Source organism: Bubalus kerabau, chromosome 2 (genome assembly GCF_029407905.1).
Source record: "Bubalus kerabau isolate K-KA32 ecotype Philippines breed swamp buffalo chromosome 2, PCC_UOA_SB_1v2, whole genome shotgun sequence".
NCBI lineage: Eukaryota > Metazoa > Chordata > Mammalia > Artiodactyla > Bovidae > Bubalus > Bubalus kerabau.
Genome location: NC_073625.1, coordinates 11,368,169 through 11,395,269, shown reverse-complemented (window position 1 = coordinate 11,395,269; position 27,101 = coordinate 11,368,169). Strand labels below are relative to the sequence as shown.

The following is a 27,101-nucleotide window of genomic DNA, read 5'->3' as shown; positions in this document are numbered from 1 at the left end:
ATAACTAGTGATGTTGAACATGTTTTCATGCACTTATTTGCCATCTCTATCTCTTTTTTGGTGACATGTCTCTCAAACTCCTTCCTGCCTTTAAAGATTGGGTTGTTTTCTCATTATTGAATTTTGAGAGTACTTCTTATGTTCTAGATAACAAATACTTAATCAGATATATGATTTGCAAGTATATTCTCCCATTCTTTTCTTTTAAGTACTTTAACAGTATCTTTTGACGAGTAGAAGTTTTATATTTTGATGAAGGCAGTTTGTGCCTAATGGGTTGTGCTTTTCGTGTTGTATCTAAGAAATCTTTGCCTAATCCAAGATTGCAAATGTTTTATCCTGGAAGCTTTGTCATTTTAGGTAATGTATTTATTTAGGTTTATGATCCATTTTGACTTAATTTTTTTGTATGGTGCATGGTTTTAGATAATTTTCCAAATTTTCAGGTTTTTATTATGAAATAATTACAAACTGACAGAATGTTGCAGAAACAGTCTGAAGAGTCCTGTGTATTTTTCACCCACTTTCCCACAAAGGGTGACAAATTGTTTAGTGATAGAGCCAGTACTCTTGCCTGGAAAATCAATGGACAGAGGAGCCTGGTAGGCTGCGGTCTATGGGGTCGCTAAGAGTCAGATACAACTGAGTGACTTCCCTTTCACTTTTCACTCTCATGCATTGGAGAAGGAAATGGCAACCCACTCCAGTGTTCTTGCCTGGAGAATCCCAAGGACGGGGGAGTCTGGTGGGCTGCCGTCTATGGGGTCGCACAGAGTCGGACACGACTGAAGTGACTTAGCAGCAGAGCCATATCATATCAGTGATGCTGACATTGGTATCATAACTATTAATAATTTACAGACTTTATTCAGCTTTTACCATTTTTCACCTGCAGTTGTGTGTGTACTTTTATGTAGTTTTATGCCATATAGAGATTTATGTAACCACCACCTCAATTAAACAGAACTATTCCATCAACACAAAAGAACTCCTTCCTGCTACCTCACTGTAATCACATCCACCCTCACTCTGGCCCTTATCCCTGCCCCTGGCTTCCATCTGTCATTTTGCCATTTCAATAATGTTTGTCACTGCAATAATAATGGAATCATGCAACATATAACCTTTTGAGGCTGACTTTTCTCGCTAAGCGTAATGCTTTTGAGGTCAGTCTATGTTGTTGTTTCATTACTTTTTACTGGGGAGTAACAGTCCACTGTATGGATGTTACTTCAGCGATTTGGAGTAATGTTTAGGTTGGTATTTCCCCTGGCACAAAGGGCCTGTCTGAAGTTTGTTAAACTATTCATCCATTAAAAGATATCTAGGTTGTTTCTTCTGCTGCTGCTAAGTCGCTTCAGTCGTGTCCGACTCTGTGCGACCCCATAGACGGCAGCCCATCAGGCTCCCCTGTCCCTGGGGTTCTCCAGGCAAGAACACTGGAGTGGGTTGCCATTTCCTTCTCCAATGCATGAAAGTGAAAAGTGAGAGTGAAGTTGCTCAGTCGTGCCTGACTCTTAGTGACCCCATGGACTGCAGCCCTCCAGGCTTCCCCATCCATGGGATTCTCCAGGCAAGAGTACTGGAGTGGGGTGCCATTGCCTTCTCCGAGGTTGTTTCTAGTATTTTGCTATTATGAATAAAGCTTCCATGAATTATATTCTACTCTTTATCATCAGATAATTAAAGAAAAATATGGTCTTCATGAGTAAGAGATGAATCTCATCAGAGAAATGTATAATAAAGAACCAAATGGAAATTATAGAACTTACCAAAAAGTTTAATAAGTGAGATTCATGGATATAATTAATAGCAGAGTAAGATGACAGAAAAAGAGTCAATAAACATAAAGTAGAACAAAAGAAATAATCCACATCTAAAGGAAAAAGAGAAAAGATTAAAAAAAAATGAACAGAATATCAGGGACATGTAAGGAGTATCAGCTAGCCTAATGGAATTATAAATGAAATCTCAAGAGGAGAGGAAGGAGAGAAGAAAAGTATTCAAAGAAGTAATGGCTGAAAATTTCCCATATTTAACAGAAAACATTGAGTTACAATTCCAAAACACTAAGTAAAGCCAAATCAGAATCATTACAAAGAATGATCGTGGGTACATTATAATCAAAGTGCTGAGATAAACAGAAAATAAGGCAAGAAGTCAGAAGAAAATCTGAAACAAATAGATCAGTAGTGGCTGATTTTGGGGCCAGAATACAATAGAACAGCAGATTTCTGGTTCTGAAAGGAAAAAAAAACATCATCCTAGAATTCTGTAACATAGGAAATTAATATTCTTCAATAATTAAAGCTTATTTCCCTTATCTCCTTCTTGCCTCCTTGTCCTCCTCCTCCTTTCTCCTTCCTTTCACAAACAATTCAGACTTCAAGACATTAGTTTCAACATAGGAGAGTAGCTGTGTCTGGGTGAGAGGTTGGAGGATGGGAGTGAAGAGCCATGGTGGCCCAAAGTAGGGTGAGAGAAGTCAAGCAGTATAATGTCCACATGGGTAAAAACCTACCCTGCAGAGAAGTCAGACCCTGAGCATGAAGAGAAGTGCATTTATGGATGCTTAATTTCCTGTGGAAATTGGAGAAGGAACGGGCTACCCACTCCAGCATTCTGATCTGGAGAATTCCACGGACCGTATAGTCCATGGGGTCGCAAAGAGTTGGACACGACTGAGCTACTTTCACAGTTTCCTGTGATCATTAAACATACTGTTATAGACTGAATGTTTGTGTTCCCCAAATCCATGTGTTGAAACCCTAACCCCCAAGTATATCTGTATTTGGAGAAAGGACCTCCAGGAAAGTAATTAAGATTAAATGAGGTCATAAGGGTGGGTCTTGATCTGGTAGGATTAATGTTCTTATGAAAAAGAGCTTGCTTGCTCCTGTCTCTTGACACATGCTCTGAAGAAAGGCCATGTGAGCACACAGCGAGGAGGCAGCTGTCTGCAAGCCAGGATGAGAGTCTGTGCCAGAAACTGAATTGGCTAGGACTTTGATCTTGGGTCTCTAGCCTCCAGAGCTGTGACATAATAAATTTCTTTTGTTTAAGTCATTAGTCTATGGTATCTTGTTCTGGTAGTCCCAGCAGACTAAAACACATACTCTCAGTCCTTTGAAATACGTTGAGATCTACATAATAGCTGAAGAGTCGCTGGTAAATCCAGAAGGATAGTAAGTGACTGTCTCCAGAGAGTACCTCTTACAGCCAGGTTAGAAAGAAGCATAGGTTGAAGGGAAGAATTTTGTTAACGAGTCTTGATGGCAATAATTTATTTCTTTATTGACAGTCATTTTCTCTTCTCAGGAATGTGAATTGGACCCTTGCTGTGAAGGAAAGACCTGTAAACTTAAATCATTTGCTGAATGTGCTTATGGTGCCTGTTGTCAAGACTGTCGGGTAGGGAATTCCTCCCTATTTGGAAAAAAAAAATAGGAAAAGGAAAAATGTGCCTGTATCAAAATTGGTTTTCTCTGATTTGTAAGAGAGCACTGTTTTTAGATGGAAAATTTAATTTTATGATTAGATGGAAAATTTTATGATACTTGTTTGCAGTTTTGTATCATCTTCTTTTATGGCAAATGGTCTAAAGAGATTTTTTTTCTGATTTATGAGTGACCTGTTTTTCATTAGAAATTCAATAATAGAAAGTTGACACTGAAAGACCCTCTATCATTCTACCCCCTTCATTTAGCCATTGTTGATAATTTATTAATTTAGTAACTTTTTCCTATGTAAATATGAATATGTGTGTGTGTGTGTGTGTGTGTAAGTGGATAAACATGGGTATACATATTTTTACTATGTCCTTTTTTCAGTAATATACTATTGATTTTCTTCCATTCATTTAGTTCTATAGGTTTATATAGTTAGTGTTCCTTTATATGGCTGTACCATAATTTCTTTATCTGGTCAACTAATGATGGACATTTAGATTGCTTCCAATTTTTGCTTATAAGTAGAATTGCTGGAGTGTGCATGTGAAAATTTTGACACACGTTTTTATACTGTCTACGAATGTGCCAAGTCTGTATTTGCCGGTGTAATCAATGCACTGATAACTGTGCAGTGTACAGTATTGATTATACTATATAATCATTATTTTTGTTTTCTCTTACTAACATGTCTTCCTTGGTGGCTCAGATGGTAAAGAGTCTGCTTGCAATGTAGGAGACCCAGGTTTGATCTCTAAGTTGGGAAGATCCCCTGGAGAAGGAAATGGCAACCCTCTCCAGTATTCTTGCCTGGAGAATCCCATGGACAGAGGAGCCTGGTGGGCTGCAGTCCATGGGGTTACAAAGAGGTAGACATGTCTGAGCAGCTAACATTTTGACTTCACTTATTAACATTTGTTGTCAGCCAGTGTTATAATCCAGGTTAGTTTGATAGGTGTAATGTGGTTTTATATCTTCGTTTAATTTGCATTTCTTTTGGTCATCTATGATGCTCTGCTTTTTTCATTTTCCATATTTCATGACTTTTATAAATTGCCTGTTATTGGCCTTTGTTCACTGTTCTATTGGGTTATTTAATCTTCTGTTTTTGTTAGACCTTCTTATAGATATAAATACTGTGGTTTCAAATTTGGTTAATTTGTGGGAATTTTCCTGACATTCCTGTTCAATTTCAATCCTATTATCCTAGTTCCGTCCAGGAGGCACTTTGTGCCGAGGAAAAACCAACGAATGTGATGTTCCGGAGTATTGCAATGGTTCTTCTCAGTTCTGTCAGCCAGATGTTTTTATTCAGAATGGGTATCCTTGCCAGAATAACAAAGCCTATTGTTACAATGGCGTGTGCCAATATTATGATGCTCAGTGTCAAGTCATCTTTGGCTCAAGTAAGATATTTTATTTATATTGATTGCTTTGCTTTTATTTATATATTTTTTATTTTAGTTTTTGTTAAAAATGAAAATTGAACATTATTGCTAAAATTGAAGTTCTGTTTTCTGTCTCCTATCTCGTCTCCATCTTTCCTTCTCCACAGGCAGTCAAGGTCATGAATTTGATGCATCCAAGTTCATTTGGTGATTTTTGCTTTTACTTTCTCACTGCCCTGTCCTGTGTATATTAACATTATATGTATATATACATGCACAGTATTGTATTTTAGCTTTAATAAACTCATGTAAATAGTATGGGGATATACACATGGGTCTTCTGTTTTCATTGTTCGCTCAAAATGTTTTTGCATTCTGTCTGTATTGCTGTATTTGGATCACAGAGCATTGTGTTATATAATTGGAATCCATTCTTTTCCTAGTAGTATATATATATTTTTTTATTTTGTGTGTCTTAAAAATTTTTTTTTATCAAAGTTACACATACACTAGATTATAGAGTCAAATTATTCATCAAGATTTTATGAAAAAGTAAAATGTACTTCCGGGCTTCCCAGGTGGTGCTGGGGTAAAAGAACCCACCTGCAAGTGCAGGAGATGCAAGAGATGGGGGTTCAATCTCTGGGTCTGGAAGATCCCCTGGAGTAGGAAATGGCAACCCACTCCAGTCTCTCCTGGAAAATTCCATGTACAGTAGAGCCTGGCAGGCTGCAGACGATGGGGCTGCATGACCGAGCACGCACTCATCAAAGTACTCCCACTTAATAGCTCATCCCTGAAGGCTACCACTATTAACCTTTTCTTCCTCCCTTCTAGTTAATTACTTTGTTACTGGCTCTAGGTCTTTAGATAATTTCTTGGTCATGCTACTTTTTTTATTTTTCCATTCTAGGTATTAAATGTTAATTTTTCACTGTGGAGGATAAGGATTAAATTTCTTCCCTTCTCTTCTCCCAACACTTGTCAACTCTTATCTACTCATGTTCATTTTTCATTCTCTATCTTCTTAATATGGATTAATTATAATTTTAGGTAGAGCTGTATTGACTCTTGTAATCTTGTGATTTATAACAAACACATAAAAAAATTGGTCTTTGTTCAGTTCCTGGCACGAACTCCTAAAAGCTTTGGAATTTCCCAAATGATAAGAGCCTTGAAAGTGTCTTTTGTTATGTCAACCAGGTGACTTTTTGGCAAATCCCTTGGTTACCTAAGGATGGGCTGGTTGCCAGAGAACAAACCCTATGGTTAGTGGTTGGAACTTTAAGTCCCCCTACCTCTGGGGAGGGGAGAGGGACTGGAGATGGAGTTACTCTCCAGTGGCCAGTGGTTTAATCAATCTGCCCATATAATGAAGCCTCTGTAAAAACTGGAAAGGACAGTTTGGAGAGCTTGGGACTTTAGTGAACTTGTGGAGAGGCAGGAAGAGAGCCTGGAACCTCCAAGCCCCTTTCTCCATACCTTGCCCTGTGCATCTCTTCCATCTGTCTGTTCCTGAATTATTGATATATTCTTTGATAATAAATCAGTAATCTAGAGAGTAAAAGTTTCTCTGAGTTCTGTGAGCTGCTCTAGCAAATTAAATCCAAGGAGGGGGTCATGGGAACTTTGACCAAATAGGGTTTGAGGAGAGACCCTCTCAGGAGAGACCTGCTCAGTCGTGTCCAACTCTTTACGCTCCCATAGACTGTAGCCTGCCAGGCTCCTCTGTCCATGGAATTTTCCAGGCAAGAATACTGGAGTGGGTTACCATGCCCTCCTCCAGGGGACCTTCCCAACCCAGGAATCAAACCCAGGTCTCTGCATTACAGGCAGATTCTTTACCATCTGAACACCAGGGAAGCCCTCTGATATATTGGTTTGTCCAAAAGTTAATTGGTTTTTCTCTGTTATGGAAAAACCTGAACAAACTTTTGGCCAAACCAATATTTTGCACTAATGGGCAGGTTTGTTGCTGTTTAGTCACTCAGTTGTGTCCAACTCTTTTGCAACCCCATGGACGGTAGTCCAACGGGCCCCTCTGTCCATGGGATTCTCTAGGCAAGAATATTGGGGTGGGTTTCCATTTCCTCTGCCAGGGAATCTTCTCAACCCATGGATCGAGCCTGTGTCTCTGCATCTTCTGAATTGCAGGTGAATTCTTTACTGCTGTGCCACAGGGGAAGCCCTGATGAGCAGGTTATTGCAGACCAAAAAAAGTAATTACAGATGGGGGGGTCGTTGTTGTTAATTTAGCTGCATTTTCTTATATAAATGTGAGCATGTGTGTTTTGCTAGGGTTATTGCCATGTGACGTTTATCCTGTGCAAGTATTCTGCATCCATTTTCAGATTACTTGATCCTCTGCCTCTTTTTTATGCCATCTCCTTTTGCTGCATGTCCATTTTCTTTTAAACTGAACAATATTGTACTAGGTGTGTAAGATAGGCACATGAATTTCCATCATTATATGGATTCCATTATATGGAAAGTACTGCCATTTTGGCTGCAAAATATTTCCAAATAAAATATTTTTAGGAATATGTATAAGTGGCAAAGTTGAGCATTAAAGGATACATATATAAAATACAAGAAAACAAGAATGGATTGATACTTTGACAGTGTCATGGCTGTTTGTCAGTGTAATTAATACCTAAATTAAGCTTCCATATATAGTAAATTGGGCTGCCCTGGTAGCTCAGTGGTAAAGAATCCACCTGCCAATGCAAGAGATGCAGGTTTGGTCCCTGTGTGAAAAAATAATAGCTGGCAGTGTTTTCACCAACCCTCCCTAGCCTAATCTAACCAGGGGTGCAGTGGAGCTGTGAGAACAGTGAAAATAAGTAGACTGAAAGTGCTGCCATACTGTGCATGGTTTTTGACTTATTTATAATTTCATCTTCTTTAATGACACTTCTTTGAGGACTTGAGTGTTCGAGTCCATGCTAATGTTTAAGTACCAACCAGGCTTTATCTTTACATCTTGTTGTTAATTATAAATGTGGAGCAAAATGTTTCACCTGTAGGTTCTGAAATTTTTTCATAGTTGTTGAGGCAGTTCATCCAGACATATGGACTGTTGTGGCAAATGCTTTTATTTCTGAATTAAATTGCCAAGTCTTAAAAACATTAAAAAAATTTAAAAATTTTATTGGTATATAGTTGATTTACAATTTTGTGTTAGTTTCAGGTGTACAAAATTTTTTTTTTTTTATGTTACAGAAGCCAAGGCTGCCCCGAAGGAATGTTTCCTTGATGTGAATTCCAAAGGTGACAGATTTGGCAATTGTGGTTTCTCTGGCCATGAATACAAGAAGTGTGCCATTGGGTAAGTGGAGGCAAAAAAAAAAAAACAATAAGAAAAGCACATGAAAGAATGTGATATCAGTCATCTGTAGGAAGTTTTATAGCTCCTTGTGACTGTTTTCTCCTCCTTAAATATATAACTTTTCAGACTTAACAATTTTATAAAACATGGCTTCAGAGAGACTGAATATGAATGGTAAAATAATGCATAGTTTTTGACGTTACCTGTCTAAAATATAATGTTTTTTATAATATCACTTTTGTTTATCCTTGTTCTATAGTAAAAACTCAAATAAACATTCTTCTTTTTCCTTTTGTTAAAAGATTTGGCTGCTAAACCCATATATAAAGGTACCTGCAAAATTAATTCAGAACTTCATAATTTTCTTCTGGCTCTATATAATTTTAAAGTGATTAATTAGAAAACTTTTTTGTTTCTATAACATTTGCACATTGTGAAAAATAATATTGCAAAGTTATAAACAAGAGAAGAGTTATCATGATCTCTCTTTCTGTATATGTCAACTAATTTCAGTGTATGTACATCTTCCTTTATTTTGATTCTATGCACTGTACACATACACACTAACGTTAATTTTACAAAATTGGAATTAGTCTATAATACTGTGCTTTCCAGATACACAGATAGATAAATGTAGGTATGTAAACATATAAATCATTCTGAATGGAGCTCTTCTGGTGGATGTGAGGGCAGGAAATTCCGACCAGCTGAGTTCACCCAGAGGCTTTGACCATGAAGCCATGGGGCTCTAGAGAATGAGCTGGATACTCACTGCTGCTGCTGCTAAGTCGCTTCAGTTGTGTCCGACTCTGTGCGACCCCATAGACGGCAGCCCACCAGGCTCCCCCGTCCCTGGGATTCTCCAGGTAAGAACACTGGAGTGGGTTGCCACTTCCTTCTCCAATGCAGGAAAGTGAAAAGTGATAGTGAAGTCGCTCAGTCGTGCCTGACTCTTAGCGACCCCATGGACTGCAGCCTACCAGGCTCCTCTGTCCATGGGATTTTCCAGGCAAGAGTACTGGAGTAGGGTGCCATTGCCTTCTCCGGGAAACTTACTAGACTGTATTATATCTGTTGCAGTGCTAACATTCTGTATCAATTATTTTGTTTTTTTGTAATAGTCATATTTTTATTCTAAAAATGGTTATAAAAAGCCAAAAAAATTAACTACATAATGCTGTGCTTCTCTTCTACCCACTTCACCTCCTACTCTGTTAGTTAATAGCAAAGCCACTGAGGTAAAACAATGCTCATGAAGAAGAAATAACAACTGTGACTTCCATGTTCCTAAATCTAACAGAGTATCTTTAGGTCTTCAAGCTTCTGGACCTTTCAGTAGCATTCATTTATGTTGAGCATTTTCTCCTTGAAGAAGCCCCTTTCGTTGGCTTTTGTGTGGAATGCTCTTCTAGTATTTTTCTGTTTCTGGATGCTTCTTTAATGTATTTATTTGTAGGCTTATCTTTCTCTATTGAGCCCTTAAATGTTGAGAAATACTTCCACTCTACTGATCTGGCCCTCTGCCACAGGGCCATGGCATGTGGTGTTCCTTCTCCTTAGTTTGCCCTTTTGTCTCTGCCAGATCTCATTTTAACTAACTTCTTTAAGATAAGAATAGCAAGGAGAGATAAGAAAGCCTTCCTCAGTGATCAATGCAAAGAAATAGGGGCAAACAATAGAATGGGAAAGACTAGAGATCTCTTCAAGAAAATTAGAGATACCAAGGGAACATTTCATGCAAAGATGGGCTCAATAAAGGACAGAAATGGTATGGACCTAACAGAAGCAGAAGATATTAAGAAGAGGTAGCAAGAATACACAGAAGAACTGTACAAAAAAGATCTTCATGACCCAGATAATCACGATTGTGTGATCACTCATCTAGAGCCAGAGATCCTGGAATGTGAAGTCAAGTGGGCCTTAGGAAGCATCACTACAAACAAAGCTGGTGGAGGTGATGGCATTCCAGTTGAGCTATTTCAAATCCTGAAAGATGATGCTGTGAAAGCGCTGCACTCAATAGGCCAGAAAATTTGGAAAACTCAGCAGTGGCCACAGGCCTGGAAAAGGTCAGTTTTCATTCCAATCCCAAAGAAAGGCAATGCCAAAGAATGCTCAAACTACTGCACAATTGTACTCATCTCACTAGTAAAGTAATGCTTAAAATTCTCCAAGCCAGGCTTCAGCAATACGTGAACTGTGAGCTTCCAGATGTTCAAGCTGGATTTAGAAAGGCAGAGGAACCAGAAATCAAATTGCCGACATCCACTGGATCATGGAAAAAGCAAGAGAGTTCCAGAAAAACATCTATTTCTGCTTTATTGACTATGCCAGAGCCTTTGACTGTGTGGATCACAAGAAACTGTGGAAAATTCTGAAAGAGATGGGAATACCAGACCACCTGACCTGCCTCTTGAGAAATCGGTATGCAGGTCAGGAAGCAATCGTTAGAACTGGACATGGAACAACAGACTGGTTCCAAATAGGAAAAGGAGTACGTCAAGGCTATATATTGTCGCCCTGCTTATTTAACTTCTATGCAGAGTACATCATGAGAAACACTGGGCTGGAGGAAGCACAAGCTGGAATCAATATTGCTGGGAGAAATATCAATAACGTCAGATATGCAGATTACACCACCCTTATGGCAAAAAGTGAAGAAGAACTAAAGAGTCTCTTGATGAACATGAAAGAGGAGAGTGAAAAAGTTGGCTTAAAGCTTAACATTTGGAAAACTAGGACCATGGCATCTGGTCCCATCACTTCATGGCAAATAGATGGGGAAACAGTGGAAACAGTGTCAGACTTTATTTTTTGGGGCTCCAAAATCACCGCAGATGGTGATTGCAGCCATGAAATTAAAAGACGCTTACTCCTTGGAAGGAAACTTATGACCAACCTAGACAACATATTCAAAAGCAGAGACATTACTCGGCCAACAAAGGCCCGTCTAGTCAAGGCTATGGTTTTTCCTGTGGTCATGTATGGATGTGAGAGTTGGACTGTGAAGAAAGCTGAGTGCCGAAGAATTGATGCTTTTGAACTGTGGTGTTGGAGAAGACTCTTGAGAGTCCCTTGGACTGCAAGGAGATCAGTCCTGGGTGTTCATTGGAAGGACTGATGTTGAAGCTGAAAGTTCAGTACTTTGGGCACCTGATGCGAAGAGTTGACTTTTTGGAAAACACCCTGATGTGGGAAAGATTGAGGGCAGGAGAAGGGGATGACAGAGGATGAGATGGTTGGATGTCTCACTGACTCAATGGACATGGATTTGGGTGGACTCTGGGAGTTGGTGATGGACAGGGAGGCCTGGCATGCTGCAGTTCATGGGGTCGCAAAGAGTCGGACATGACTGAGCGACTGAATGAACTTTACCAAGACTTCCTCAACTTCCTTTCCAGGGTCAGATGTCCCTCTTATAGATATGCTTAATGCCATGTGCTTTAAAAAAAATATTAGTCAATTTATGTTGTTCTAATTCATTACAAATTAATTATTCATAGAAACTATTTCATAGAGTATTTACAATATATCTTTCTTGATATAAAAAACAGTAGGTTGAAAGAAGTTAGAAAAACTACAAAGTATTTCAAAAGAGGGTATATGACTATCTTGAGTAGTCTCAAAACTAGCTGTAGCACTCTTTTTCTGGGGAATTTTTTTGTATATTTAAATTGCATGGGAAGGCTTTATTGCCTTACTATTGCCTTAACAAGAACAATCATTTAAAAATGATACTGCTTTAGAATAAGATAGATTCTGTAATAGGTAATTTTCTAGATAAAGGGAAAGTCAGATACAAAACCAGTCATAAGCACAGCACTTTCAAGATTCTTTTTATGATGTTTAAGAAAAACCAAGGAAGACTCTTTCCTGTACTTTGGGGAGTTTGATCTATCTTGACTAACATAATTAGGCTAAATCAAAATGAGAAAAGTAGCAATTTGAAAGTTAAAGGAAGGGTGACTGGGTTAAAAAGTTGCATGCTTCTTTTTCATTGAATTTGATATATTGTGTTTTCCTTATTGTTCAGTTCTTAATATTTTCTTAGTTACATTGTGATTTCTCCTTTGACTCATGAGTTATTAAAAATGTATTGCCCATTTCCAAGTATTTGGGAGTATTCTGGTTTTCTGTTTGTTTTTGGTTTTTAGTTTACTTCCATTGAGAACATACTTTGTATGATTTCAGTTCTTTTCAATTTGTTAGGATGTGAATTACTGTCCAGCATATGGTCTGTTTTGGTCAATGTTCCATGTCAATTAAAAAGCAGAGTATTCTGCTGCTATTGGATATATTGTTCCATAAATGTCAAGTTAATTAATTGTCATATTCAAATCTTCTATATTCTGGGTGTATGTGCCTATTTATCTGTCTCCCCTTCAGTTTCTGAAAGGGATATGTACAGATCTCCAGCTATGATTATGAAGTTGTCTGCTTCTTTTAGTTCTGTATATTCTTCTTGTATGTGTTTTAAAGTGTGTTCTTTGGTGCTTATATTATTAGGTGCATACACATTTAGGATTGTTATATGTCTTCTGAAGGAACTGAATCTTTTATTATTACCAAAGTCTCTACTTTGGAATTTTTTTTTTTTGGCAGTATTTGTCACATAAACATTTTATTTGCTTATATGACTATTTGCCTGAAGCAGTGTTTCTATTGGTGCTTGTGATATAATATTTAAATGAATATAACAGTAAGCATCTCTTAGCTTTATTGGCTGTTTGCATTTCTTATTTTGTGAATTGCATATTTACATCTTTGCTATTATTTTTCTGTTGAAGTTACTATCCATTTAATGATTTGTGATCGATTTTTAAAAATATATTAAGAGTATTTATTTTTCTTTTTTAAAAAATTTATTTTTTTATTGAAGGATAATTGCTTTACAGAATTTTGTTGTTTTCTACCAAACCTCAATCAGCCATTTTGTTTTTAATATGTTACCAAGACTATACATGAGACATTGAATACATTATAGAAAAATGAATTTTGGTAGGTTCCAATAGATGCTAACCAAGATCTGTTTTATTCTATGCTTTGTTTTAGAGGTTTTCATAACTAATTTCAACTAACTATGTGACACTGGGGCTTCCCTGATGGCTCAGATGGTGAAGAATATGCCTCCTATGCAGGAGACCTGGGTTTGATCCCTGGGTTGGGAAGATCCCCTGAAGAAGGGCATGGCAACCCACTCCAGTATTCTTGCCTGGAGACTTCCATGGTCTGAGAAGCCTGGCAGGCTACATAGTTCATTGGGTTGCAAAGAGTTGGGCATGACTGAAGCAACTTAGCATGCATGCTTGCATGTGACATAGGCATCATTATATAGCTCTTGTTTTTCAGATAAAGAAACTGAACTTCAGAAAGTTTAAGCATTTCACTCAGATTGCCTCGTAAGTTAATGGTGACGTAGGAATGAATATGGGGACTTTCCTGGTGGTCCAGTGGCTAAGACTCTCTGCTCTCAATGCAGGGGGCCTGGGTTCAATCCCTGGTCAGGGAACTAGATACTGCATATCAGAATTAAAGATCCCAAGTGCTGCAACTGAGATCTGGTGCAGCCAAATACATAATTAATTTTAAAAAAAGAATAAATGTCAAGTTGGGACAAAAGAACTTAACTCTTAAGTGCAGGATGGAAGGAAGAGCAGGCTTAATAGCAGCATGTGCAAAAAGCAAATAGAGGTTTAAGCTAAGGATAAATTCAAGGACATCAGTAATATAATGTAGTTTCCATAAGAGCTTCTGTCATCCTGGGTTTCATAGAAGTATAATATCTCAGTGAAGTAAATGACGGTTCATCTTGTTCTTTGCTAATCAGACTGTAACTGAAGTTTCCTGTTTCACTCCGTGCACCGAGCTTCAATAGGTAGTGAGACAAAGTGGAACATACTTAAGAGGGGAGCTTCCTTGTTGCATGAGAAATAATTGTAGAATATTTCCCTGGTTAAGTAAGTCATTTGGACCTGCATGACAGTTGTCCTAAAAGGTTGCCATGTAGAGGAAAGAAAAGATATTATATGTGTGGTCTCATGTTGACCATCTGGGACCAATGAGGAAAAGTTATAGAGAGAAAGATGTTAACTCAGGAAGTAAAAGAATGTTATGATAGTTAGTGTGAGAATATTTAGGAGGTGATGAATTAGAGGAATTGAAAAATCATATCCTACAATGACTTGGTCATGATATCATAGGGGAGATTTAATAGGGTAGGTGCTTAGATCAAAAGACAAGCCATTAAGAAGGAAATTTCAGTGCAGCACCTTAAGAGTTGATGTTAGGGATACTTAATGTATCATGAAGGGATATAGGAAGAACATTAACTCACACACCCTTGGTAATAGGAATTGTAGTCAAGGAGGTCTTTGTAGAGTTCTAATACTGAATTAGTGAATTAATGAACTAATGAATTGAGTCTTTCAGTAAGTAAGAGTTAGCCAAGCAAAGGGCGATTGAGTTCCTTCAAGCTTGTTTAACATTACAAAATCTGACTCCTCTTTATTATAACCCAATAAAAAGACACCATTGAATTTCAGTATAGTTCTGTTGTTTTCTATGTAAAAGCATTTATAAAATTATATCACATTTATTTATTTATTTTTTAATTTTATTTTATTTTTAAACTTTACATAATTGTATTAGTTTTGCCAAATATCAAAAGGAATCCGCCACAGGTGCAACTAAATTAGTTAGACTTTTTTGAGCCCTAAGCAGATAGTGAAGAGGGATTCTTAGGTGTCGGCATCATCACCCCCCGTACCCTAGGAATTTGCGTCTTTACAGGCACTTACGTCTTCTCTTTGCCATATTTAAAGAGCGCTACTTTGATCTCTGTTGCTGTCACACACTTTCTCTGTTGAGATTCCCTTCATCTAAATAGAAATAAACTCTCTGTACAAAAATATATAATTTTTCTTTTGTATGTACACCAGATGCATTGTAGTTTGCATTATTTTTCTTTCTTTCCAGGAATGCTTTGTGTGGAAAGCTTCAATGTGAGAATGTACAACAATTGCCTGTATTCGGAGTTGTGCCTGCTATCATTCAGACTCCTGGAAAAGGCACCAAGTGCTGGGGTGTGGACTTCCAGCTTGGATCCGATGTTCCAGATCCTGGCATGGTGAACGAAGGCACCAGCTGTGATGTTGGAAAGGTAATAAAAATGTTTTTTAAAACAAAGAAAAAATTTAAGAATTAAAAATAAAATCATTATACAAAGTGAGTGGTTCTTTTTTGGTTATAAAAGAAATCTCTATTCATTGTGGAGATTTGGAAAAACAGAAAGCCACCAAGAATAAAATTAAGAATGGCTATACCTCCTGATGATTTATAGCCATATAAAGCTTTCTTTTCATTTAAAATTTTTATTGGGATATAGTTGATTTACAGTTGTGTTAGTTTCATATAATGGTTTCTTTAACTATGGAAATGATCAGTTTTTATAATGGTCACTGAGTTGGAATATTCATTATCTGCATCTAATTTGGTAGTTTCCACAATTTCATTAAAGATACTTCTATATCCATAAAAAGAAGCTATAATTCTGTTATTCTGATTTCTTTCTTAGAGTCATGTATTATAACCTGTTGTTTCTATGTTGTAATATACTGGGCACCTCCCCCACCCCCACCCCCGCCACCCACCCCTTTCAATGTGCTGTAGTTTATTAGTCAGGGTACTACTTGTTGGGACATTTAGGGGATTTTCAGGAGTGTGTGTGTGTATGTGTACATGTGTACGTGACTATACTATAAGTGTTGTAATGCTTGTCCTCCCCACGCTTCCTGCTACTCTGACCACAGCTGTTTGGATCAGATGTGAGCCAAGAGTTAGCTGCTGAGTTACTACCAGTGCTTCTGGATGAGATGAGATAGGCCTAACTCCATTTGTGGGGGGAATACATAAGTAAAGAAAGGCAGTTAAGAGTAGAGCTGAAACTGAGAAGTCTCTGAGAGATGCCATAATGTAGGAGTAGGGCTAGAAGGGTGATAGCAAGCTTAAGCTACATAGGAGAGATCTAAGGGTGCAGGATTGTTGAACAAGTTGAAGAAACAAACTCATAGGAGAACAGAGGAGGAAAGAGCGAACACAATTGACTGATTATGGGACCATGGGACACATGAAAAAGACAGAGAGGCCCTCAGGTTACCTCAGTTTCTACCAAGTTTTCAATTCCCATTCTGTTGTTCCTCATTCTTACAAAAAGACTCGTGTTTTTCTGTCTGCCTTTGTCATGGGCTTCCCTTGTGGCTCAGCTGGTAAAAAATCCCCCTGCAATGTGGGAGACCTGGCTTCTGTCCCTGGGTTGGGAAGATCCCCTGGAGAAGGGAAAGGCTACCCACTCCAGTATTCTGGCCTGGAGAATTCTGTGGACTATAGCCATGGGGTGGCAAAGAGTCGGACATGACTAAGTGACTTTCACTTTGCTATGCCATTAATTCAGCTACTGAGGTTAGTATAAACAATGTTGAGGTAAAGGACTTTATAAGAAATTTCACAACATCCTGGTTGTTTTCTGAGGGTAAAGGCTAACCTACTGGGGTACATACGTTTAAGGTTTTATGTATAGTTTTGCCAAATTTCTTTTTAGAAAAGTTTTTCCCTGTTTACTTTCTGAGCAGTTTTCAATAGTTAGTGTTTCAGTTCTCTATATTGTAATCAGGATTAGGTACAATTGTTTTTAAACTGTCATTGGTCATTTTCTTTTTATTTTGTTCTTTCTTGACTGCTAGTGACATTAAATTTTTTAGTCTCCATATATTTATTCCTTCTTTTGTGATTTGCTTGTTAATATTCTTTGCTTATTTAAAAAATTGTGTGTTTTTCTTATCAATTTTTAAAGAGCTATAACATGTCATATAAAACTTAATATAATACATTTTAAAAATTTATTTGCCCAATTTATTACTTGCCTCTTTTGATTTTAGTATTTTTTTCCATGTTTACTTTTTTATGTAAACAAATCTATTTTTCTTTTCCTTTAAGAAAGGAAAAGTAAAGAAAGTCTGACTTTACTTTCAATTTTAAAGACTTTTCTTAGTATAGTATCAGAGAATTATTTTCTAGGACATTAAAAAATTTTTAAATGCTTATCTCTTTAGTCCAGTTTGAGTGTATAGTATGAGGTTGGCATTCTTTTTTTCATCATTTTATTCATTTAGAGATGATGACTGTATGCTGACTTCTAATGTTACTTTTTTTTTTTAGAATGATTTGTTATTTGCCTACACCTCAGGTATAATCTCTCTTTTAATTTGAAATCTTATTTAAATTGCTTATTAAATTTTTATATATACTTGGGCTTGGTTTCTGCTTTTTCACGTCATGTCCACTGACTGGTCTGACTACTCCTATGTCAGTAATTGACTTCTTTTAGTTTTTATCAGTTTTATAATGTATTTTTAATATTTGGTTATATAAATGCCCCTTCATTCTTTTTTCATAGTTTTCTTCGCTATTAATATTCATTTATTATTACAGATGAACTTGAGATCATTTTGTCAAGGTGCCAAAAAAAAATTAAAAATAAAAGCGCTTTGGAATTTTGGTTGGGATCAAATCAGATTTATAAATTTGTAATGGGGAAAAGTGACATCTTTACATTATTCAGTCTTCTCATAGAAGAACATGGTATGTCTCTCAATTTCTTGGGGGTTGTATTTTAAAGCTTTAGTTATAAAGCTCCTTTTCATTTTTTTGTTATTCCTAGGTATTTTATATTTTGATTGCTGTTATGAATAACACAGATTTATTATGTTTTCTAATTTGTTATGTTACATTTTTAATTTGTTTTTATTGGTAAGAGAAGCTATTTTGTTTATATTTTTATTGGCTATTATTGATATTCAGAAAAATATATTCATTTGTGTATATTTACTTTGTCACCAGCCATACGCTTAGTGTTACATATTTTTATTATTGTATTAGAATTTTTTAGGTAAGCTGTTATCTGTAAATGATAGAAAGTTGATTTCTTTTCTGATACTTACAATTTGAATTTTTTTCCTGTGTAATTGCAATGGTAAAACTTGCAGGATAATTTTAAATAATAATCATAATAGTGTACTTTGTCTTCTCCCTAACTTGACTGGGAATATGTACAGTCTTTCAGGGTTATATGTGATTTTGACTATTGACTTGGGATAGATAGTGTTTTTCATTTAATGGAGAATCCTTTTAATTATAATTAGTAAGAAGAAAAGAACAAATAGTTTTAAAATTGTATAAGTATTTTCCAATAGCTGTTTAAATAATCACTACATATTTTCCTTTGACTTGTTCATGTGCTGAGTTACGTTGATAAATTCCTTGACATTAAATTGTCTTTACAACCCTGGAGCAAACACTGGTAATGTAGATTTATTTCTCAGTCTTTGTGCTGGTGAATATACTTTTATATTTCTGAAGCTGTCCTCTTATGCTTTTTTAACTGATGAAAATTTACTCTGTGAATTTTAGTCAGTACTCTTAAATTTCACAGAAACTCAGCTAAGACTGAATTAAATCATAGCAGGAAATTTACTGATTCAAACCACAGAATCAAATACAGAGCTTTGGAACCCAGAATCTCAGATAATGTTCCTGTGGTTCTTTTACTGTATCTTTCATCTTTGTGTTCCATTGTTGTGCCCTCCACCTCCCCTGTAGCCAAGCCCAGCTTTATTAAAATACAATTGATATGCAACATTATGTAAGTTTGAGCTGTACAATGTGATGATTTGATATATATTGTGAAATAATTAGCACAGTAAGGTTAGTTAACACATCTGTCACCTCGCATACATTTTTTTTTTTGGGTGAGAACATTTTAAGATTTACCAACTTTCAAGAATATAATACAGTATTGCTAACTGTAATCACCATGCTGAATATTAGATCCCCAGAACTTATTCATCTTATAATTGAAAGTTTATACCTTTTGACCAACATCTCTCCATTTCTCCCATTCCCTGGCAACTACCCTTCCATTCTCTGAGTTCAGTTTTTAAAAAAATTCCATATATAAGTGAGATCATATGGAATTAATTTTTCTCCATCAGACTTATTTCTCTTAGTCTGAATGCTCTGAGGATCCATCCATATTGTTGCAAATGGCAGGACTGGTTGTTCAGGAGTGTGTTGTTTAATTTTCAGTTTTGTGAATTTTCCAGTTTTCCACTATACTACTGTGGTTGAAAAAGAAACCAGATAGGATTTTGATCTTCTTAAGCCTTGTTTGGAGAAGGCAAGAGCACCCCACTCCAGTACTCTTGCCTGGAAAATCCCATGGACGGAGGAGCCTGGTAGGCTGCAGTCCATGGGGTCGCTAAGAGTCGGACACAACTAAGCGACTTCACTTTCACTTTTCACTTTCATGCTTTGGAGAAGGAAATGGCAACCCACTCCAGTGTTCTTGCCTGGAGAATCCCAGGGATGGGGGAGCCTGGTAGGCTACCATCTATGGGGTCACACAGAGTTGGACACGACTGAAGTGACTTAGCATAGCATAGCAAGCCTTGTTTTGTGGCCCAGCATATGGTTTATTACATGGAATGTTCTGTGTGTGCTTAAGAAAAATATATATTCTGCTGCTGTTGCATGAAATGTTCTGTATATATCTTTTGGTCTATTTTGGTCTATGGTGTTCTTCAGGTCTTCTGTTTCCTTATTACATTTCTGTATGCATCATCTATCCAATATTGAAACTGAAATCCCCTATACTGTTATTGTATTGCTATTTCTCCCTTCAATTCTGTTATTATTTGCATTAAATATTAGATGCTCCAATATAGGGTGCATATATACTTGTGATAATTGACCCCTTTATCAGTATATAGTAACCTTCTTTGTCTCTTGTGATTGATTTTGTCTGAAAGTGTATTATATGTGATACAACTGTTGCTACTTCTGTTCTCTTTTGGTTACTATTTGCATGGAATATCTTTTTCCATCTCTTTACTTTCAACTGGTGCATATCATTAAAGTTAAAGTGAATCTCTTGTGGGCAACATATTGTTAGATCATTTTTCTTTTTTAATACATTCAATCACTTTGTGTCTTTTGTTTTAGGAATTTAGTTCATTTATGTTTAAAGTAACTATTGATAGGTAAAGACTTATTTAACTGTCATTTTGTTAAATGTTTGTTGCCTGTTTTGTAGTTTTTTTGTTCCTCCCTTTCTGTCTTGTGATATATTTTATTATAGTGCATGCTTTAATTCTTTTCTCTTTATCTTTTGTGCATCTAAGTTTTTTTTTCCTTTTATTGGAACTTTATTAGTTTCCTTTGGTGATGTCATATTTGCTTGATTTTTCCAAGTAGCCTTGCATTGGTGTTTGTGTATTTGAAGGGGGTAAACACCTCTTCCAGTCTTTACAGAAAGATTTCAGCTGGTAAATACCTCCTGCCTGTTTTGTGTGTAGATGGGATTATCTCTGGAATCTTAGTCTGCCTGGTTTGGAGCTGGTTTCAATTCTGTCTCTAGATATGCCCTGGGACCTATGGTTGGTGAACTTTTTATTAGGAACTTGGTAGGGTATGGGTGCTAACTGGTCCCTGGGTATATTGAACTGCCCTTTTTAGGAGGTAGCCCCAAGACATGGTCCACAGTTGGGTCCCGATACAGCAGGCCTATTACCAATTGCATGGATGGGTGGCGCTCCTATCAGGAACCTAAGAAGGCTACTGTCTGTTCACTAATTGAGTCCCTGGATGGGCAGGACTGGTTTGTGGACTGTGATTGAAATGGACTGGAATGAAATCCCAGGAGCCATTTCACATTTTGCAGTCAAAACTGAAGTCTGTAGACCTGGTTCATGAGGCATGGATATGCATTTCCCCGGTGAGGTACTTGGATGTGCTGGGCTCCTTCCTGACCACGGCCTGACCAGTTCAGGATCTCATGAAGTACAGACATGACTGTCTCCTCTCTGATGTCTGTTCATACAAGGGAACTAATCCTATTGGACCAGGGTTTCACCATCATGACCTCAACACACCCTAATTACATACCTTTAGATATCACCACACATGGATTAGGGCTTCAGCATAGGTATTTTGAGGGGAACCCAAACATTGAGTGTAACAGACAGTCACTAGAATAGACTTTAGTTAATAGAGGTAGAAAAATATTCATTCTTGTCTCATGCCTATGTAGCTTTTGCTGTTGAGTTGTGCATTGTGTTCAGTATGCTAAAGTGTGGTTTACCTCAACATGTGTACAGTTTAGTTGTTTTTGGTTTGAATATAATAGAGAAATGATTGGTCAAGGTTCTCCAGAGAAACAGAACCATTAGGTTGTGTGTGTGTGTGCGTATGTGTGTGTGGGTATAAGGTTATTTTTTTTTTTTTAAATAAGGCATTAGCTTATACAATTATGAAAGATAACAATCCCAAGATCTGCAGAGGGCAAGTTGGAGACTGAGAAGACCTGATGGTGTACTTCCCGTTCAAAGGCTAGCGAGTTTGAGTCCCAGAAAGAGTTATGATTCAGTCTGAGTCCAGAGGCAAGGAAAAAAAAAAAAAAACCAGTGTCCCAGTTAGAAGGCAGGCAGCAGGAGAAATTCTCTCTTATTTGGAGGAGGGTCAGCCTTTTAATTTTATTCATGCCATTAACTAATTGGACAAGACCAAGATAAGGAGGGTAACTTGCTTTACATTTGATCAACTTATGTGTTAATCACTTCCAAAAACGTCCTACAGAAACATCTAGAATAATGTTTGATCAAATATCTAGGCACCCTGTGAGCCAGTCAAGTTGATGCATGAAATTAACATCACAGGTCCACATCTTGTTAGCTTGGGGTCCTTATGCATCTCCTTAAATTATACATAATCTTCAACATGATAACAGTCTTTGAGATAATCTTGAAGACAATAGCATGGTCATAAATTTGCATAACATGGTAGAACTGTGTACAACCATTGTATCTCGTGTGTAACCGAAAATGCACTAAATCCTACCTTGAGGAGATTAATTCTTTGGCCACTGTGTACTTTTCTTGATGTCCTGTAACTTAAATCCTGTCATGTAAAGTTAGCAATACTTAAATACTATGATATAAAGGTAATACATTGTACGTTACCTGAGGGACTAAGAGAGAGAAGAAAAAAGTATTTGATACACATACACACAAGCATGTTTACAACAAATTGAGGCAATGGTCATGATAATTACAGTTTTCATTTCTGTAATATAGTTGTAGCTGATGTTTCATTTGTTTTTTATTTTTGGCTGCACCATGTGGCTTATGGTACCTTAGTTTCCCAAGGGATCAAACCCATGCTTCCTGTAGTGGAAGCACAGAGACTTTACCACTGGACCACTAGGAAAGTCCCTATAGCTGGTATTTTTTAACTGTCTTCTTCCCTAATTCTTTATTGTCTTTGTTTTCAGCAAGGACTTCAGCTGGTTAGGATTTTTTGCTTGGCAGGATGCTGTAAAACCTTCATTCCTGAAGGCTCTGGACTGTTAGTAGTCCTGTCAGGATTGGGTGGTTGTAGTTTTCTACTGGTCTTTATAATGGTCATACTAAGAAACACCCTAAGGGATCTCCTATATTCCACACATACTCTTCCTTATTCCATTGTGGAGTAACAGTCCAGTTTTCCCTTGGGAATGGATCAGTCACATCAGCCCACGGTAACTCCCTTCTTTGTTCGTTCAGAGGCATGAGAAATCCGAAGTGAGTGGGTGGCAGTCTTAACTTCCAGTTCAGTGGAATCACTGATGGAAGCATTCTTCCCTCTAGAATTAAGACTTCTAGATTAACTGTAGAGCATAAAGTCGTGGGAGCAGGGAGCAAACATTTTGCTAGTGGGCCACTAAGAGAAATAGTGAGTGGTGCCACTCCATTTCCACACCTTGATTCCTGGACCTCTGTCTTAAACAGGCAGACACATAATAGTAATCATTACAGTCAGTTAGAACAAGTTATTGCAAGTTCAGAATGAAAATATGAATTGGAAAAAAAAACCTATAAAAGATGCTAGATTGCAATATTCATTTATCCTGTTTGTCTGCCAATTTCTCTCAAAATATAAAGGAACTAATTAGGGAATAGATTCCAAAGTGTGAAGTATATGAGATTGCATCAGTAGATAAAAATTTCAACAGATTTTGAAAAGTTGAAAGAGGAAAGAAAGTAGTTTGCCAGAGTAGTAGGACATACAACTTACAGTGCAGACTGATAGAGTGTGAACAAAGAGCCTGGATCTTAGCCTGGCAGAACCCTAAACAGATTGGTGATTTGGAAACAGTGATTATAGCTGAGAGGGGTGGGGGAAAACATGATATTGAAAATGGACTTACATTTAGTTGACTGATGGAGAAGCTAGTCCTTCTGTCTGTCTGCTTCTCCTGTCCTGTCAACAAAGCAACGAGTTGCCTGTTACCCTAGGAGCAGGTTGGAGATGAGAAGATAAGATTTTTTATATTAGTTGGTCATCCTCCTAAGAGATGTCTGTCTCCCTGTCCTAACCCTAGTACACTGTTCATCTTCATGCATATATAACTGAACTATAGATTTCTTGTTACATAAAGTTGGAGGATTTTGTGAGGAAGCTGAACAGAAAGACTGAAACAGAAAAATGGAGAAAAAAGGCTGCAAGGGTAAAGTAAAGATTTTAAAATCCAACTAATTTAAATCTCTAATTTAAAGAAAGAAAACATAAATGAATAGTTGTGGAGTTTCGGAGCCTTTTCTATAGTAGTGGGATTATCTCTGTCTGATTTGAAAAAATCCATTTGTGAATATTTTACTTTAGATTTTACGTGTATATTTGTATAGAAGATTATAGTTTTGTTTTAGGCCTTTGTGTCATCTTTGTCCTTTTTGACTGTTAGTTCTATGTCAGTTAGTTAATTTCATCAAATATGCAGTATGGGAATTAACTATTCCTTAAAAGTATGAAAGAATTCATCAATGAAATCATCTACACCCAGGTCTTTTTTTCCCCCTGGCTAGTTTACTAATGCGTTCAAGTTTTCTTTACTCATTACTTCTTTTTCTTTCAGATCTGTAGAAATTTCGCCTGTGTAAATGTTTCTGTTCTGAATTATGACTGTGACATTCAGCAAAAGTGTCATGGACATGGGGTAGGTAATAGTCTCTTTTGGTTTGTTCACGAAAGTAGTGCTTGAATAATGAGAGTTCTCCGTGAGGTTGGTCAGTGAGATTTCTTAAGGTTTTTAGATATTGGGGAATTTAGACACCTGATAAATTCTTCATTCTTAAGAAGAATGTCTATGGATTTGCATGAATTTAATCTTTTCTCTTAGTTTCTATCCTTGAGTTCATGATTTAGAACGTCATTCACAATTAATTAAAGTGGTATTTTGATTGTTTTGAAGGTATGTAATAGCAATAAAAATTGTCACTGTGACAATGGCTGGGCTCCCCCGAACTGTGAGACTAAAGGATACGGAGGAAGTGTGGACAGTGGACCTACGTACAACGGCAAGTAGTATAGAGGAAAATGAGTGTGATCGCTCTGTGGTCTATGTCAGAAATTGGGCATCCTTGTACCTTCCCCTCACTTCCCACATCAGTTAATCTGTTTGTGTCTTTATATTTAAAGTGGGTTTCTCATAGGCAGCATTTAGCGGAGTCTTGGCTTTTTTTTTTTTTTTTTTTTTAACTTGGCCAGTTTCTGCCTTTTAATTGAGTTGTGTTGGCCAATTATATTTTGTTTGATTATTGATATGCTTGGGTTTAAATCTAACATAATGATATTTTTTCTGTCACAGTCTCCCTTCATATGATATTGTGCCATTTCAGGATGCTTCCATTTCTCTCCTCCTGGCTTTTGTACTGTATTATCATACTATATATGTTTTAAACCTATAATACATTGTTATCACTTTTGCCTTAAACAGTTGATTATTTTTAAAAGAAATTTAGATACTAGAAAAGGTCTTTATATTTACCCACACAGTTACCATTTCTGATGCTCTTCTTTTTTGTGTAAAGTCAGATTCCCATGTGATATCAATTCAGTTTCTGCTTGAAGGACTTCTTTTCACATTTCTTCCAGTGAAAAATTTACTTTTAGCTTTCTTATATCTGAAAAGGTCTTCATTTTGCCTTTCTTCTTGAATAATAACTAGGTATAGAATTCTAAGGTGACAGTTTATACCCCTTTTCCTTCTTAAAAGATGTTCCTACATTGTCTTCTGACTTGCATTGTTTTTCCTGAGAAATCTGTCATCTTTTTTTTTGTCTTCTGTTTGTAGTGTGTGTTTTTTTACCCTCTGGTTGCTAATAAGATTTTATCTCTAATTTTTAGTGTTTGATTATGGTGTGCTTGGGGTTTCTTAAACTTTCTGGATTTGTGCTTTTTTCTTTAAATTTGGGAAAAGTGTGGTCATTATTTCTTCAAATATTTTTTCTTTTTTTTCTCCATCCCTCAGGGACTCCAATTATATGTATATTTGGCTACTTGGAGTTCTTTCACTTCTCAGTGTTTTCAGTCAGTCAGTTCAGTCGCTCAGTCATGTCCAACTCTTTGCGACCCCATGAATCGCAGCACGCCAGGCCTCCCTGTCCATCACCAACTCCCGGAGTTCACTCACACTCACATCCATTGAGTCGGTGATGCCATCCAGCCATCTCATCCTCTGTCGTCCCCTTCTCCTCCTGCCCCCAATCCCTCCCAGCATCAGAGTCTTTTCCAATGAGTCAACTCTTCACATGAGGTGGCCAAAGTACTGGAGTTTCAGCTTTAGCATCATTCCTTCCAAAGAAATCCCAGGGCTGATCTCCTTCGAATGTACTGGTTGGATCTCCTTGCAGTCCAAGGGACTCTCAAGAGTCTTCTCCAACACAACAATTCAAAAGCATCAACTCTTCGGCACTCAGCTTTCTTCACAGTCCAACTCTCACATCCATACATGACCACTGGAAAAACCATAGCCTTGACTAGACGGACCTTTGTTGGCACTTGGTTTAAAAAAAAAAAAAAATTATTCTTTGTGTTTAATTTTGGATAGTTTCTATTATTATTCTTCAAGTTTACTCTTCTGTGATGTCTGATCTGCTATTAAGTCCATACAGTGTATTTTTTATCTTTGATATTGAAGTTTTTATCTCTTTAAGTTCTATTTCTCCCTCCCCTTTCTTCTCCCTACTCTTTCTTTCTTTCCCTTTCTTTTCCTTCCTTTTTTCTTTTCTCCCTCACCCTCCCTTCCTCCCTTTCTTTCTTCTTTTCTTCCTTTTTTGTCTCTACGTAGCATGTTCAATCTTTATGCTAGCTTCTTGAACATGTAGAATACAGTTATAGTAATATCTAATGTCTTTGTCTACTAATTCTGTCCCCTGTATCATTTATTAGTTTTTATGAATTAATCTCCTCATTTGGGTCATATTTTTCTGCTTCTTTGCATGCCTTTTAACTTTTTTACTAAATTCCAGAAACTGAATTTTGCCTGTTGGATATTAGGTATTTTTGGATTTCTGCTGATGAGCTTTGGATGTAAGCTTAAGTGGACTTAAGTTACCTGGATGTAGCATGGTCCTTTGCTGCTGCTAAGTCGCTTCAGTTGTGTCCGACTCTTTACGACCCCATAGATGGCAGCCCACCAGGCTCCCCTGTCCCTGGGATTCTCCAGGCAAGAATACTGGAGTGGGTTGCCATTTCCTTCTCCAATGCATGAAAGTGAAAGTGAAGTTGCTCAGTCCTGTCCAACTCTGAGCGACCCCATGGACTGAAGCCTACCGGGCTCCTCCGTCCATGGGATTTTCCAGGCAAGAGTACTGGAGTGGGGATTCCATCACCTTCTCCGGTATGGTCCTCTAGAACCTTTTTTAAAGCTCTTTTTGGGGGGACCTGAGTAGCATTTAGCCTCGGATTGATTTTACCCCATTACTGAGGCAAACCCTTTCTGTTTATTCTATTCAATGCTGTTAACTATGGAGTTTTCCACTAAAAGTGGTAGGAACAGGCATTCTTTCTAGT

General features: G+C 37.2%; 1 protein-coding gene across 4 annotated transcripts in view; it reads left to right on the top strand.

The window, feature by feature from the left end:
• The window catches only part of ADAM9 (ADAM metallopeptidase domain 9), a 92,773-nt gene that overhangs the window by 54,915 nt on the left and 10,757 nt on the right, over positions 1-27,101 (top strand). For all 4 annotated transcript variants that reach the window (XM_055567024.1, XM_055567025.1, XM_055567027.1 and 1 more), the window contains 6 exons: positions 3,319-3,411; positions 4,657-4,852; positions 8,057-8,162; positions 15,138-15,321; positions 24,163-24,243; positions 24,499-24,604. In XM_055567024.1, the coding sequence (XP_055422999.1) occupies positions 3,319-3,411; positions 4,657-4,852; positions 8,057-8,162; positions 15,138-15,321; positions 24,163-24,243; positions 24,499-24,604 (766 nt within the window). The remainder of the gene's footprint in view (positions 1-3,318; positions 3,412-4,656; positions 4,853-8,056; positions 8,163-15,137; positions 15,322-24,162; positions 24,244-24,498; positions 24,605-27,101) is intronic.